At 46.0% G+C, this 15,514-nt stretch overlaps 1 protein-coding gene across 5 annotated transcripts in view; it reads right to left on the reverse strand.

The window, feature by feature from the left end:
* Positions 1-15,514, reverse strand: part of LRRIQ1 (leucine rich repeats and IQ motif containing 1) — a 455,984-nt gene that overhangs the window by 351,646 nt on the left and 88,824 nt on the right. For all 5 annotated transcript variants that reach the window (XM_029597082.1, XM_029597083.1, XM_029597081.1 and 2 more), the window contains exons 11-12: positions 4,401-4,528; positions 3,629-3,702 (exon numbers count right to left, since the gene is read on the reverse strand). In XM_029597082.1, the coding sequence (XP_029452942.1) occupies positions 3,629-3,702; positions 4,401-4,528 (202 nt within the window). The remainder of the gene's footprint in view (positions 1-3,628; positions 3,703-4,400; positions 4,529-15,514) is intronic.

Raw genomic sequence — 15,514 nt, forward strand, 5'->3', positions numbered from 1 at the left:
GTCCTGTTGGAGAAGGAGCTCCGAGACCTAGGCCTGTCCTCAGGCAGCTTGAATGCCTTGTTTTCTCTGAGCGATTGCATCATGTCATCCAACTGCTTACCAAACAACTTCCCTTTAAATGGCAGCGAGCCAAGGTGAGCCTTAGAGGAACCATCCGCCGCCCAGTTTCGTAGCCAAAGGAGACGGCGCGCGGAAACCGCCGAGACCATGGATCTGGCCGATGTACGCAACAGGTCATACAGAGCTTCCGCGCTGTAAGCAATCACCGCCTCCAAACGATTCGCCTAAGCAGCTTCATCTTCCGAGAGACCGGCATTGGCCTGGAGCACCTGGGCCCAGCGCAGGCCCGCTCTCAGGGCAAAATTACTACATATGGCTGCGCAGACTCCCAGAGCAGAGACCTCAAAAACTTTAAAACTTTATTTATTTATTTATTTCGGATTTTTATATACCGACATTCTCGATACAAGTATCGAATCAGGTCGGTTTACATAGAACAGAACTGTCGCAATAAAGGCGTTACATTGAACAGCGTTTCTTAACATATGAATAACATATAACAAATAACATATAGATATAGATATTAAAATTAAATATTACATAGATAATAATAATAATAACTCATCAACAAGACGTGGATAAAAGTACGGGATGATTAAAGCGAGAATAAATATCTAGAATAATTAAAGGGGTAGACTACATTGTGATATGTGGTTGATGTGCAAAAAATCGAAGGTATGCAACTTTCTTAAGTTGTAGCTCCAGCTTCCTATCTTGTATGACCTTAAGCGCTATGGCCCCTGTTACCGGAATCGTCGACCTCTTCGTCACGGCCGACACCGCTGCATCCACTCTAGGGAGACGGAGAAGCTCCAACGCGTCCTCTGGAAGCGGATATAGTTTCTCCATGGCCTTACTCACTTTCAGGCCCAACTCCGGAGTGTCCCATTCTCGGAACAGTATGTCCGACGCCGAAAAGTGGAATGGAAAAGCCACCGCCGGACCACTAAGGCCCAACAACACTGGATCCATTTTGGCTCCCGGCCGGGACTCCACTGGTGGAGCTTCCATGCCGAGCTCCTGAAGAATGGCTGGAATGAGCGGGGCCAGTTCATCTTTCCTAAATAGCCGTATCACCTTCGGGTCATCACCATCCACCGCCAGAGTGCCTTTGCTGGTACCAGGCTGGGCTGGCACCTCCCCTTCCGCCTCGTCGCCCCCCCCCCCAGGGGCGGGTCCGTCTCATCCTGCGACGTGGACTTGGTGTCAGTGTCCTGAGGGACACCCCGTAATGGACGCTTCTCCTTGGGCGGGTCCGAGCCCCTCCGGGACCTATCCCTGGATTTCCTCTTCCGGGACCTTGACTGCCTCTCCAGACCCCCAGGGGCTAACTTCTTGCCTGCCTTCCGCTTAAAAATCTTGTGCTTCAGCACCTTATGCAGGAGAAGCGCAAAATCAGAAGAGAATGAGTCCGATAGAGGATGCCTCTCCCAAGCTATCCTCTGACAACGGAGACGCAGCCCCCCCCCCCCCCCCCCGGAGGGCCTCTGCTGCGGAGAAAGCGCGGGAGGCATGGCGCCATCACCTGCAGCCGCCCGCATGGCCTCCCGAACGGCCCCCAAAATAGCTGCCGTTCCTTCTCTGCACCGACCTCAGCATTCAGCCCGACGCGTGGCGGCGATCGCACCGGCCGAGACCGGCCCTCCCGACCGGCCTTGGACGGCCCCTCACCGCCCAGAACACAATTAGAGCAGATCCCGTCGCGCGAGCGCCGAGCCACACACGCGGCATGAAGACCCCTGCGGCATCTGCACTCACGGCCGGAGACCAAAGAAAAAAACAAAAACGGCCCCCAAGCGAAATCAAACGGAGAGTCGGCGCTCAGGGAAATCAACAAAAACAGTTTTATTTTATTTATTTATTTTTTTTATTCTACTTGCCGCTGCTGTCCCCGGTCCTAAAACTCCTGTTCCAGCAGGGGTGAGTGAACCGGGCTCCCCAGTGTCACCCCCGTCGCTGACAACCGGAAGGGCCGGGTCCTCGACCCTTAGCAGCAGCCTCAACCAGGGGGGGATGGTCCCCTCAGAACCTTCCACCCCCCTGGGAGGCTCCCAGGATGAGGGACGTCTTCTGCTTCTTCTTTGCCTTTTCCCTTTTTTTCTTTTTGCAAAATATTCTTCACTAAGAAATCCCCGAAAGAAAACCTGACTAACACCAAACAACTTGCACCCCAGGGATCCCAGAGGCTGTGGCTGCACCTGCCCCATCTGCTGGAGACAGAGTAAGACTGAGGGGCTGTGGGTGGCACCCTGCTATATGTGGCTGAGCCCGACAGGTCTTGCTCTGTCTCCATCTGCTGGTGCGGAGGCACAACCCAGGTGTCTGGACTGATCCGGGTACGTACAGGGAACATCTCTTAACTTCAAAATGTAGGGACATAAACGCTTTGAAAGCTGACCCCCCCTTTACTTCTATCAAAAGGGATATCAAGTCATTACTAGTTCTATTGATGTGTATGGTCACAATAGATATGTGCGGTCAATTCCTGTCTGGTGACCAAGAAGTGGACCAATGTATGCAATTCCTGAATATTTCATTAACAGCATTATGATTTACAATGTATTCTGTCAAGTAGAAGCACATCCATACGAACAATTTATTACAATAGCTCAACAGAACTGAGCACGGATGTCCTAAAATATTTTCTCAATGTTAATTTTCTTTTCTGATTCAGCAGGTCCCGCCTGCATTAGCTCAGGCAGAAGCAGGGCTGGGATCTGGCACTATAAGCCTTCATTCACAAATGCCCTGGGATTTTTTTCCCCCCCTACTTTGTATTAAAATGCAGAAAACTCTACATGTGCTAAAACCCAGAATAATGCATGTTATTTGCGAAATTGCAAACTATTGAGTATTTTAGCACATGAAGCATCACTGGTGACGTTTTCCACGTTCACAAATAGTATCTTTCCCACCTGGCTTTCTGCGTACAAAATTTCATTTAATGAGCTGCTGCCATGCAAATTCATGCAAAGCATCTCATTAACTATTAGCATATTGAAAAGTTACATGCAAAATTGCCTTCAGAGATGAAAAATCACAAAACAAAATTGCTACATTACAGGTTACAATTTACATTACCTGTTAACATGCATTAACTGCAACTGTAATTATCTTTTGTGCAAGTTTTCTTTGTTATATTTTGTATGCAATTTTTCAACCAGCCTCTAGCCATGTGCAGAAAAAATCGTATGTGAAATTCTCACTGGTGCGCACAAAAATGTACAGCTTGGCACATAAACTTCCAAGTCTGATCATTGCAAATGATGGTCCTGAGACTGGGCCATGCACCAGGGCTTCTTCCAAATATCATGGGACCTGAATTTGGCCACTAGGAATTGCTCCTAAGCTAGGGAGCTGTGAAAGCTCTCTCTGCAGCATGCTTGGCTCCACCTAACCTGGAGATCAAACCAGGGATCTTCTGCATGCCAGTGTGCAGTTCTGCCTCTGCATTTCATTTCACAATCTGGCCTTCCTATAAAAAAAACAAACTAATGGAACTTACAGTGCTGTTGTACATTCTTGCCATGTTTCAACATAATCCAGAATTTTTTTTTGCAAATCTCACCTGACAAGCGGTTGTTACTGAGATCCACTTTCTCCAGAGACACAAATGCAAATAAGGGTGCAAGCTGAGTCAGGCTGGAAGTAAAAATACATGACATATGTATGGTAAAATAATAAGTACATTACAGGTTACAATTTACATTACCTGTTAACATGCATTAACTGCAACTGTAATTATCAAAGCATTACCCACGCTCTAGTCTTCAGTAATGACCAAATCAGGTACATATATAGATGAAGTGCTGAAAACGTAAGTGTGCTCTGATGTGCTGCAGTACAATTTCACAATATTTTTAAAATGAACTCATTTGTTGTACTGTAATCCACTTAGGACAATATGATATTGATTGAGGTGGAATACAAATCTTATAAATAAATACATTTGCCTTCTCCTTCTTCCATGCTAGTGCAAGATATGCAATGCCAACATATTCCCAGTGTGGGAACCATGTACTCTAGACATGAAATCCAATTGAAAATTAATTTACACATGTTAACAGCACTTCAATACCGTGTTCTGTAAATCATGGGATGCATTCAAACAGTTGCAGCTGATCGGTGGCTTGCCAGCTTGAAACAGCTGTTGGTAAGGCCCTCCTTAAACCATGATTTTACAAATCTAAAATGTTAGATCTCTCCTGCAATATACGTAAGGCCTTAACTATACAACTAAAACAAGTCAGATACAGTTATAGTTATATAAGTGAGACCTTATTGCCCAGCTGTAAATGTATATGCTTACAAGATTAATTGCAAAATATTTTCCAGCTTACCTGTTTTGAGATATAGAAAGAACCTGTAATAGAGGCAGCCAGAACGAAGACATTGTTTCCAGTGTTGAGACACTGTTATCATCCAGATGCAACTCCCTCAGCAGGACTTGATTCTCCAAGTTGGGGGGCTGCGTGAAAATAATATTATTAATGTTCCTGTTGTTTTATGGTTCTTAACGTTTGTGGCCCAAAAAGATACCTCTTTTCAAAGGTTTTCAATACAGGCTGGACAGGGCTGGTGCTTCCATTAGGCAAACTAGGCGATTGTCTAGAGTACCAAAATTTGGGGGGGGGGGGGGGCAGCAAAATCCTGCCAGCATGAGATGCAGATGGGTTCTATGCCAGACTCAATACTTCCAAAGAAGAGAGCATTGTGCTGGAGGAGGGAGTGTTGTGCTGGAGCTAATGCCAATAGAGAAGTTGGGAGAGGGGTGCATGACTGAAGATTCGCTCAGGGTGCCCAATACTCATGCACCAGCCCTGAGACTGGAAAATGGTTAATGACTGGTTATATCTATCCAACCAGAGGCACGATAACTTGACTGCCAGTGGACTGACTGGGTTGCAATTTGGGGGGAAGGGGGGGGGAGAGCTAGAGAAAGGTGGCAGAGTAAACAATAAGCTGAACCCTAATGAAAATTACCTTGAAACAAAAAAAAAAAAAAGGCAAGGTCATTTTCAATAGGGTCAAAATTGGAAAGTGCTCCATATCCATGCATATCCAGCATTGTCCTCACTTATTTCCCCTTTTTAGGGACACCCACTCTATTTAAATGATATTCCAATCACATCTCGCTATCTAAAATATCAAACAACAAGAATTTATTTATACTAGTCTGCCTCGGCTGCACTGTATATCTAGTACCAGCTCTCTGTCATTCTCAGCACAGAAAGCAGATGCACTGTGCAGCAAAGCCAGACAGCTTTCTGTCTTAAATAGTTTTTTTTATAGGCCAATGTACTAAAGCTCACGGATGGTAATGCAAGCGTTAAAGCATGTTAAACACCTGCATTATCTATCACAAGCAAATAAACTATCTTCCATTACTATTAATGCAAATTCTATGCTAGTGAGGTAATGAGATGCAAAAGTATAGAAAATAGCTCTAAATCTATTAGTGCAGCAAAATAGTGCAAGTGTTAAATGGTGCAAAATGCAATGCAGATGCATTAATGCCAAAAACTTAACCTCACCTTAAGAAGATGTAGTTAAGATTTTTTGTTAAAGTTTACATCAACACAGGTATTTGTATACACATAGGCATGAATTTCCAAAACATTTATGTACATAAAGACATTGTACCAGGCCCATGCCCAGACACCTCTGGTAACCCGGAGCTGTGCAAGGAGCTGGAGGGGAGGAGCAGAAGAACTCATGGCTATGGAGGTAGCACATGGTGGTGGGAGGAGGCACCGATGCTCCAGTGACATCATTCGGAGCTTTGGCGTTGTGGCCAGGTGATGTTGGCGCTTCGACATTATACCCCGGATGGGGAAGGCAGTTGCTGGGCATGCGCTGCCATTGAGCCAACCATGGAGTAAGTCAGAAGAGGGCCGGGCCAGGTCAATTTGGGACGGTGGTGCTGGGAAGAAACCGGGTGATGGGGGTGTGCTCTTTGGCGATTCCTACACCCATTGGGGGCTTCAAACTCAGAGGGGTGGTCTGGAGAGTAGCTAGACGGTCCCTGTGTCGGGGTCATCAGCAACACCAGGGACTTCATCTGAAATGGAGATGCCAGCAGGCCCTGTATCCGAATTGCCAACACATACGCAAGCGCCAGACGGTGAGTCTAGCCTCGTTATGTCTATTGTTGGGGGAACAGATCAGACTGGTAACGCTGTGTTAGTTGAAAATAGCAAGACAGATACACCTGCTGCTGAAAGCCCAAAGGTTGTTATTTGCAACAGAAGTGCGGAGGTCGCAGACACTCCGGCCATTCTGATTCATCTGGCAGTCGGGGTTTCTTCGGGTTCTTGGGGTTCCTCTGTGGCAGAGGGCGCTAGCCCCACCCTGGCTGCAAGCATGAGTTTGCTCACCTTGAACACTACCAAACAAATGTGGCAGGGTGTTCCCTGTTCTATTTGATGGTGGATTAGGCAACGCCAGTATGTCGATATTTTTAATCTTTTGGAGGGGCACGGAAGCGGGGGGGAGGGGAGAATTCCAGGAAAGGGCACAGACGGCACAAATCCCTGGCTAGTAGTAGCAAGCGAGTTCCAAGGAACATCAACAACTGGGTACGTTCCTTCACCTGTCTGGCATCTATAGTAGGCAGGGCTGATCTTTCTCAGTACTTGCCAGTATGGTTGTACCTTGACACAATTGTCAGTGCTCGCTCTACTTATGAAAGATTTGCCTGGCTTTCTTATGATGAGAAATTCAGAGAAAGAACGTCTGACATGCCTAACACGTCCTGGGGCACCTATGATGTGGAGCTTTGGCTAGGAGTGCAGGGCCAAGCTGGCTCGCAGAGTCAGTGCCGCTCAACACATGCTACCACTGAGGAATTTTGGCAGTATAACAAAGGAGTACAAGTACAAACACATTTGTACCACCTGTGTGGCCAGTCACCCCACCACCAAATGCACAAAAATGGCCCCTTTTGGTAAAGGAAAATAATGCATTTGAGAAGGCCCCAACCCCAATCCAGTGGCACGAGGTTTGAGGTGTTACCCCAATCAGAGTGTGGCCTCCACCTTGAGGGACCATCAAGGATTGTTTTAAAATATCATATGAATGCCCCTTAAATTCTGGCTGCTGTCCAAATGCTCTGTCTGATTTGCAGTTTGTACAGAGGGAAAAGTTGGTCACTCAACTGAGTTTGCACAGAATAGTGGTTCCTTTCCCCTAGCCCCACTTTGAAAAAATTATTTTGTCACCTTTGGCTGTAGTTCCCAAAAAAGAGTCGGGTCAGTTCAGGTTGACACACAACCTCTCTTACCCAGCAGGGCAGGAAGTCAATGACTTTATTCCACAGGACATGTCCACTGTGCAATATACATCTTTTGACAGTGCATTGACCTCTTTGCAGATGGTGGAAAAGGGCCCTCATGGCTAAGGCCAACATTGTGTCTGCCTTCTGGCTCTTACCCATGCACCCGGACAGTTTCCCTTTGCTGGGCTTCGCTTTCAAAGGTGCATACTTCAACAAGTGCATGCCCATGGAATGCTCAATTTCATGTGCCTATTTTGAGGCCCTTAGCACCTTCCTGCATTAGGAACTGACCTATTGCACAGGTCTGGCTAGCGTGGTGCATTATTTAAATGACTTCTTGTTTGTTAGCCTTTGCAACTCTGATGCCTGCCAACACTTGTTCCTTGGTTTTCAAAAATTGGCCCACAATTTTGGTGTCCTGCTGGTGGCGGATAAATTGGAGCCCCCTACCAGGATTCTTACATTCCTTGGTATAGAGCTTGATTCTACTCATATGGTGTCAAGACTCCCAGTCGAAAAGATACAGAAGCTGTCTGTCTTGATTTGCGGCACCCTTCAGAGTCACAAGGTGACCTTAGCATTTGCACAGTCCCTCATTGGAAGCCTGGCTTTTGCATGTAGGGCCATTCCAATGGGGCGCACCTTCCTGCGATGATTAATATTGGCATCCTTAACGGTCAGTAAAAAAACAGGATCACTAGAGTGCTGCGCGAAGATTTAAGGGTGTGGGAGCTTATCTTGGCAAACTTCAATGGCCCAGTGGTGTGGCTACTCCACCGGTGTCTACATCTGACTTACAGCTCTTTTGTGGAGGAATGGCCAGCAGGGTAGACACGGTCAGGTATCTCATCAAATATCACCTTTATTGAACTGTTTCCAATAGCCAATGCATTGCACATATGGGGTCAGCAACTGGCTAATTGAAGGGTGATATTCTGGTGTGATAACCTGGACGTCGTACAGGTGCACCTCTGGACAATTGAAGCAAGGATGCACTCGAGTGTTATGACAATCCATCACACCATCTACCTGGTATACCTATGTGAAGGGCTACAACGAGGTCATGAACTTCTTAAGTGTTTCAGACCTACCGCATGGCTTGTCTCTCTGTTATGGTTAATGGTGTTTGGGTGGATCCTTGGACACTGTGGCAGCTGATCATGCTCATGGTGGGCAGTCCCATGAGGGACCACGCTGTCAGGCTAGACTCCGGACAGACAAACACAGATTTGAATCTTTTATTAAACACTGTGAATGACCACCAAAGGTGGCAGGAGTGAGTAGTGGTTGTAGAGCCCGGCTGGGAGCGTCTCACACAGAATGCTGGAACAGCGGATCCTCTACAAGGTAGTGCTGTAGTGGAAAGAGACTAAGAGTTATGAGCACACAAGAATAACATTCAGAGTCCCAATGTAGAAATAGGTGAAGCTCCGAGACAGGGAGAGCAGGCCCTCGAGGAGCAAGTACCTGATCCCTTAGAGCAGAGAGACTCTATAGCATTGTACTCACTTAGCAGTAACCGAGATTCCACTAGACGAGAGGTCTGGCACCAGAGCAGAGAGCAGGCCCTCGAGGAGCGAGTACCTGATTCCAGTGAAGCAGTACTGTGGAGAGAGATGGTTTCTGTACTCACTGATGGTAACTGCAAGTTAGTTCTTCCAAGTAGAAGGGTAGAGGTTGCAGGCAGCAACTCAGGGAACATGGGTCCTCAAGGAGCGAGTACCGGTTTCCTGATAGCACCTGAAAGAAGCAGAGAGGCCCCCGACGAGCGGGTACCCCGTTAGAGACCCCAAAGGGTATTAAGAGTTCCAGAAAGCGCTGGAGTGGCAGAGTAGCTTAGGAACTGAGAGCGAATCTCATCCATACGAATCCTGTTGCTAACTCAACGAGCTAGCAAATACTGTAGGCAGATTATACCCAGAAGTCGTGACGTAGAATAGGGGGACGCCCCTGAGGTTCGCGCCAACGTGGAGTTAAAGATGAGGGCGGCGTGCGCGCGCCCTAGAGGTACCTTGAAGGAGAATGGCGGGAGGCAGCACCAAAGCCGGTCCGGGGACGCCGGAGAGAACGGCAAGCAGATGCCGCGGCGGCCATCAGTCCAAGGTGAGCGGGAGGAGCTGAAAGTAGAAAGAGGTAGGCGGGGCGAAGCCGTCGAAGACCGATGGATGCAACACTCTCCCACATAAGACTGTGCAGAATATAGCGTAATCCCAGGGAAACAGCGTATCCCAGGGCATGGAGCAGGCCATTCTGGCAGGCTATGCCTTTTTTACCAAAGTGCAGGGTTAGTCTAACCCAGTCAGAGACTTTGCTGTCAAAAAGGTCTTAGCCGGCTGGGCAAAAGTGAAGCCCTGCACCCCTGATGGACACAGATTAATCCTACATGACCACCTCTTAACGCCATGGCGTGTCTTGCCTGGAGTGGTGTCAGACCCGTTTGAGTTGGCCCTTTTCCATGCTGCCTTCCTCATCATATGTTCTGCTGTGCTTAGGGTGAGTGAGCTAGTGGCATCAACAAGCTGTAAGCATGACTGTTCCAACCTTCTTGCATTCGATGTCTCAATGAGTGGTGACAGACTGGCATTGAAGATCAGGAGGTCAAATACATATCAGCTGGAGAGGGGCTCTTCAGTCTCCCTTATTGCTGTCCCCAGATTGAGGCAAATGCATTGCATTTCATCTCGCTTAGGCCAGCAGGGAGGAATCAAATTCTTATTGCACACCAATCTCCCCTTCTCCCCCCCCCCCCCACTTGACGCTGAATCCAAAACTAAATGCAATACCCTTGCCAAATATTTCAATGACAAAATATCCAATATCATGATGAACCTTCCTCCACCCTAACTTCCACATCCCCCCTGTTAATTTTAACACCACCATCAATTCCTTTGACACCATCTCTGCCTCTGAAACCGAAACCCTCATTAAGAAAATAAAACCTGCAGCCCACCCCACTGATCACATTCCGCCTAACACCCTCAAATCGATTTCTCCCACCCTAGCCAAACCCATAGCCGACATCAAAAACTCCTCCCTCACCGATGGAACTGTCCCTGACATTCTCAAACAGGCCATAGTCAAACCCGTTCTAAAAAACCCCAACCTAAATCCCACAGAACCTGCCAACTTCAGACCCATCTCTAATCTCCCGTTCCTTGCTAAACTCCTAGAAAAGGTCGTCAACTCCCAGGTCTCCGAACACCTCAAGAAACATAGCATTCTCTCCCCCTCACAATTTGGTTTCCGGAAATACTTTAATACTGAAACCCTCCTTCTCTCACTCTCTGACACCATTATCAAAGGTCTTGACAACGGCCAATCATACATCCTTGCCTTACTCGACATCTCCATCAGCCACAAAATCATCTTATGCAGACTAGCTGAAATTGGTTTTATTGGCTCAGATCTCAACTGGTTCAAATCTTACCTTGACAATAGAACCTACAAAGTAAAAATCAGCAACAACGAATCCCATCCCATCAATCTAACCCGTGGGGTCCCTCAAGGCTCCTCCTTGTCATCAACCCTCTTCAATATTTACATGTTGCCCCTCTGCCGTCTCCTTTCCGACCTTGGCCTCACCCACTACATCTACGCAGACGATGATATCCAAATTCTCATTCCTATCACTGACTCTATCACCACATCCCTCCAAACCTGGCAAAACTGCCTATCTTCTATTAATCTGCTTCTATCAAACTTAAACCTCACACTGAACACCTCAAAAACTGAACTTCTCCTGTTCATGCACAACCAACCCCCCTATCCTCCTTCTGTCCCCATTCCCACCTCCCCTTCCCCCCACTTACTCCTCCAAGCACGAAGCCTAGGTGTCACCCTTGACTGCTATCTCAACTTCAAAAAATTTATCAGCACCACCTTGAAAGACTGTTATTACAAACTTCATGTCCTTAAAAAAACTCCAACCTCTCCTACACCTAAACGATTTCCACACTGTCCTCCAAGCAGCAATCTTCTCCAAAATTGATTACTGCAACGCACTCCTTCTTGGCCTCCCTGCTGCCTCTCTCAAACCTCTGCAGATGCTCCAAAATTCCACTGCCCGTATTCTTACTAACTCCCGAAAATGTGATCACATCACTCCCATCCTAAAAGACCTACATTGGCTCCCTATCTCCTCTAGAATTCTATACAAGTCTCTCACCTTAATTCACAAAATCCTCCACAACTCAAACATGCAATGGCTAAACAAATCTTTATACTTCCATATTCCCACCAGATCCTCTTACACCGGCGCACTATTCATCCTCCCCGCCAAACACACACACCTCACCTCAAAGACCGTGCCTTATCTATTGCCGGCTCCAATCACTGGAACTCAATTCCCCCAGATATACGACTTGAGCCATGCACTCAGACCTTCAAAAAGAAATTAAAGACCTGGCTCTTTAAGCAGGCCTTCACGTAGCACCCCGCCACCCCTGTTTGCCAACCTACGATCCCCTCCACTGTACATTTTCCCCATTTGTACTATTTCTATGTTTTCTTATACCAGTTAACTGTTCCTATAGCCTCACCCTCTTTGCCTATCCGCTCTCCTCTATTCTTATTTTCTCCTCTTAGCTTCATTAATTTAAACAGTTATTTGTTATAATGTAATTTTCTTCTTCCCTGTTTTCTTCCTCTTCCTCCTTTCTCTCTGTTTTATGTAAACCAATGTGATGTCCATACAAACTTCGGTATATAAAAGTGTTAAATAAATAAAATAAATAAATCTCATGCCAGATGATCTCATGCCAGCTGATTTCAATTTAATGCAATCCTGAAGCGCGCATTGGGAACTGCAGGACTGGAGGTGGTGCAGTTCAGAATGCACTTATTCTGGATTGATACTGCTTCCAGCGCCACCGCTTCCTGGCTCCCATGTATCCCTATACAGCAGATCAGTAGCAAATCGCACTCTCCTGCCTACCTCTCCTATGTGAGGCAGGCGAATGGATCCCCGAGCTTATGCACACTGTAATGAGTAGTTCAGAATTGAAAGGGATGATCATCTTTGGAGGTGGGTTGGGGGTCATGCTGTATGGTTGTAATTCTATCCGTTTTAATGTTTCATGGTTCATCTGGCATTGAGGAACAGTGTGGATTATGGGACATTCATTTGTATTTTGGGTGGAACATCACACAAGGGGACTCTGGGTGCACACTTAGGCTTGGCTTCTCACGACGTATCTGTGCGATGGTTGGGCAGAAGAGGAATGTGGTGGGACCACCTCATCCCCCTTCTGTGCCAACAGCTTACTAGGTTTGCCCCTACCCCCACCCCGGAGATGCTCATTGATCATCTGGAGAACATCCCTGGCCAGCTCCTCATCGATATTATGAGGAAAAATATGGCACATCTCATCCCTAATGCTCAAATCTCGGATTGGGTGGTCTGAGGTCATCCTGCGGAGGAAGATTTTGGACTCGCGCTTATGGGAGTGTTGGAGGCAGAAGCTCAAACAAATTGGTAGCTTTACTGAGTATCAAGGGGGTTATCACATCATATATGAGTGGCTATGCATCAAGTGCACAGAATTGTTTTGAATGGATGGGGTACACCCTCAGACATGGCCCAGGCCCTGTTCCTGTAGATTCTGAAACAGGCCATTTTCAAACTTTTGTTTGGATTAAAACCTTAATTATAAGGGAGGGTCCCGGGCAAATCTTACGGTTATCTGGTCCCTTTGGTGGGGATACCCAGAGCCAGGGGGTGGGGTGACCAGAATCAGTGTTTGCTATGGTGGTTGGGCCAACCTACAGGTTGTAGGGGGGCTGTCGGTCAGCCCCGGTATGGCGGCAGACCGGATGTCCTCGTCAGTTGGGCAGTCACCTTGCTCGCGGCTGGTGACCAGGAATCCCAAGACAGACTCCTCGTGGATGGATAGGGCTTTGATGGCCCGGGTCCTGAGGATAGCCGCTGCCTGCTGCAAGGGAGTGGGGTTAGGATAACCTTGTTATGGTTCAGATATCTAGGTTTTCACTGTTACCTGTTTATTTATAATAAAACTGCAGCCTAGTTTATACCACTGCTGGAGTCGATAAGTCTGTTCTCTGGTGTACATTATTTCAAGTTAGTTCAGCTGTCGCCACCCTCCTTGTGACGAGCTGGTCATGGCTACCCGGGTTAAAATACAATATATGAGCGTAAGTTAGCTCATACTAGTGCACAAACTATTTTATTATCATCAAAAGTGTTAGCGTATTTTTGGTCTCACGTGCACATTTACATGCGCAAAAACAGGATGGTCTAGGGGTGTTCTGGGATGGGGCCGAGAGGTACATGTGCAAATTGCTATTTCATAAGAGACTTACATGCATATATTTGGCAACTTATTTGCATAATTTTACACCTGATAAATTATCTTGTGCAATTGATATCAGACTCATTTATTGTCTACTAATGGCTGGGTGGGAGGTCTGGGTGAACTGAGGGAGTTCAGAGTGAAGAATTAGGAGAGTCTTCATGACCTGAAGAAAGTCTGGGTGAACTGGTGGAGATTTCGGCAAACTGGTGATTTCAATTATGAGCACATTTAAAAATATACCAACTTCCATTCGCAAAACAGGGTTTTATGTGAGCAAATCACAATTTTTTTCACATGTATGATTTTAAAATAGATAGGAAAAGTAGACGCTTTCAATGCATTGCAGATATTTGCGTATATGTTAAGGGGGTAGACATACACTTATTTTAAAATCTGCATGCACTTGATAAACTCTGGTTATAAAATATTGTAGTAGATGCACATATGTGGAGCCACATGGAATTGTTTGAAAGTTATCCTCATACTGTATCATCTCATTTGCGTCTCATTAACATCAGCTGTTAATATGCACATAAAATAGTGTATATGTATGTTAATAGCTGATAGTAACACAATTTAGAACAGGGATAGCCAACTCCAGTTCTCAAGAGCCATAAACAGACCTGGTTTTCAGGACATTTTATAACAAATATAAAATGAAGGCAGTGCATGCAAATTGTGATGAGGAACCAGGTCCTCATCATAGTTTTCTCCCAGAAAGCAAAAGGAAAAACAGGAAAACTCTTAATGAAGAAAGGGAACCATTAAGAACAAACCTCAATAGATATGGCCAGCGTTAAAAACTACATTTCCCATGAGGACTGATCACCTGACGAGATAGGCAGCTGGGAGTGGGAAAGAGCAGCCACCAGTGCCTTTAATGAAGTAAATGATTTATTTATTTATTTAAAGAATTTATATACCGGGGTTCCTGTATAGTATACATATCACCCCGGTTTACAAGGAACCATAACTATCGCTAAGGAAACGATCATTTAGCGGTTTACATTGAACATTTAGCGGTTTACATTAGAAGAGAGCTTGCCATTGGTGGAGGAAGGAGGGGGAGGCAACCACAGAACAAAGAACTGGAGCTGAGCTGCTGGAGGAGCAAGAAAGCATGAAAATAGTTACAAAATGTGCATGCCCAGTCAGAGGTAGAGGCCATGGAATACATTGAGAACCTTGGCAGCCTTGCAATATTAGGAGAGAACCATTCTTTTCCAAGCAGCTCTGAGAAAAGCAATCACTTGGGGGAGACTGGTATTCAGCATGTTTCTTGAGACCACCGAGGGTGAAGGTGTTTAAAGCTACTAAAAGCTGAAGCAGAACTATTTAATGAACTCTTTTGTTTCTTTTTGATAAATCTCTGCTGGATGCAGCAAGGACAATTTTTTAATTTGTTCAGAGAGAAAGAAAGTATTTTGTTTGCTTTGTGAATTAACATTAAACCAAGACTTAATAGTTTTTCTTTCCTAAACCCCTCACCAGATAGCAAGCCTTCGAGCTGGGAACTTTGTTAATAAAACCTATATGGGCCTTGATGTGCATAAGCGTGGACTGCAATCTGTGGAGTACAATTCATTACCTTTGTTAAAGTAAGGTTAATTTACCAGAGAAGCACAGTCTGAACTGGACAGAATTTATCTGTCCAGTAAGAAGAAAAATTCTGTGGATGCTACCTTAAGACAAGCGGCATGTGACAAAATCTCTCATATGCATATTCATTGTGGAAATACCGAAAACCACACTTGTTTTTGGCTTTTGAGGTCCGGAGATGGATACCCCTAGTTTAATAACATAATAATATAGCAGTTAAAGACCAATTCTCCCATCTGGTCTGCCCTGTTCTTCTGAAGTCTGGCTC

Source organism: Rhinatrema bivittatum, chromosome 4, assembly GCF_901001135.1.
Source record: "Rhinatrema bivittatum chromosome 4, aRhiBiv1.1, whole genome shotgun sequence".
NCBI lineage: Eukaryota > Metazoa > Chordata > Amphibia > Gymnophiona > Rhinatrematidae > Rhinatrema > Rhinatrema bivittatum.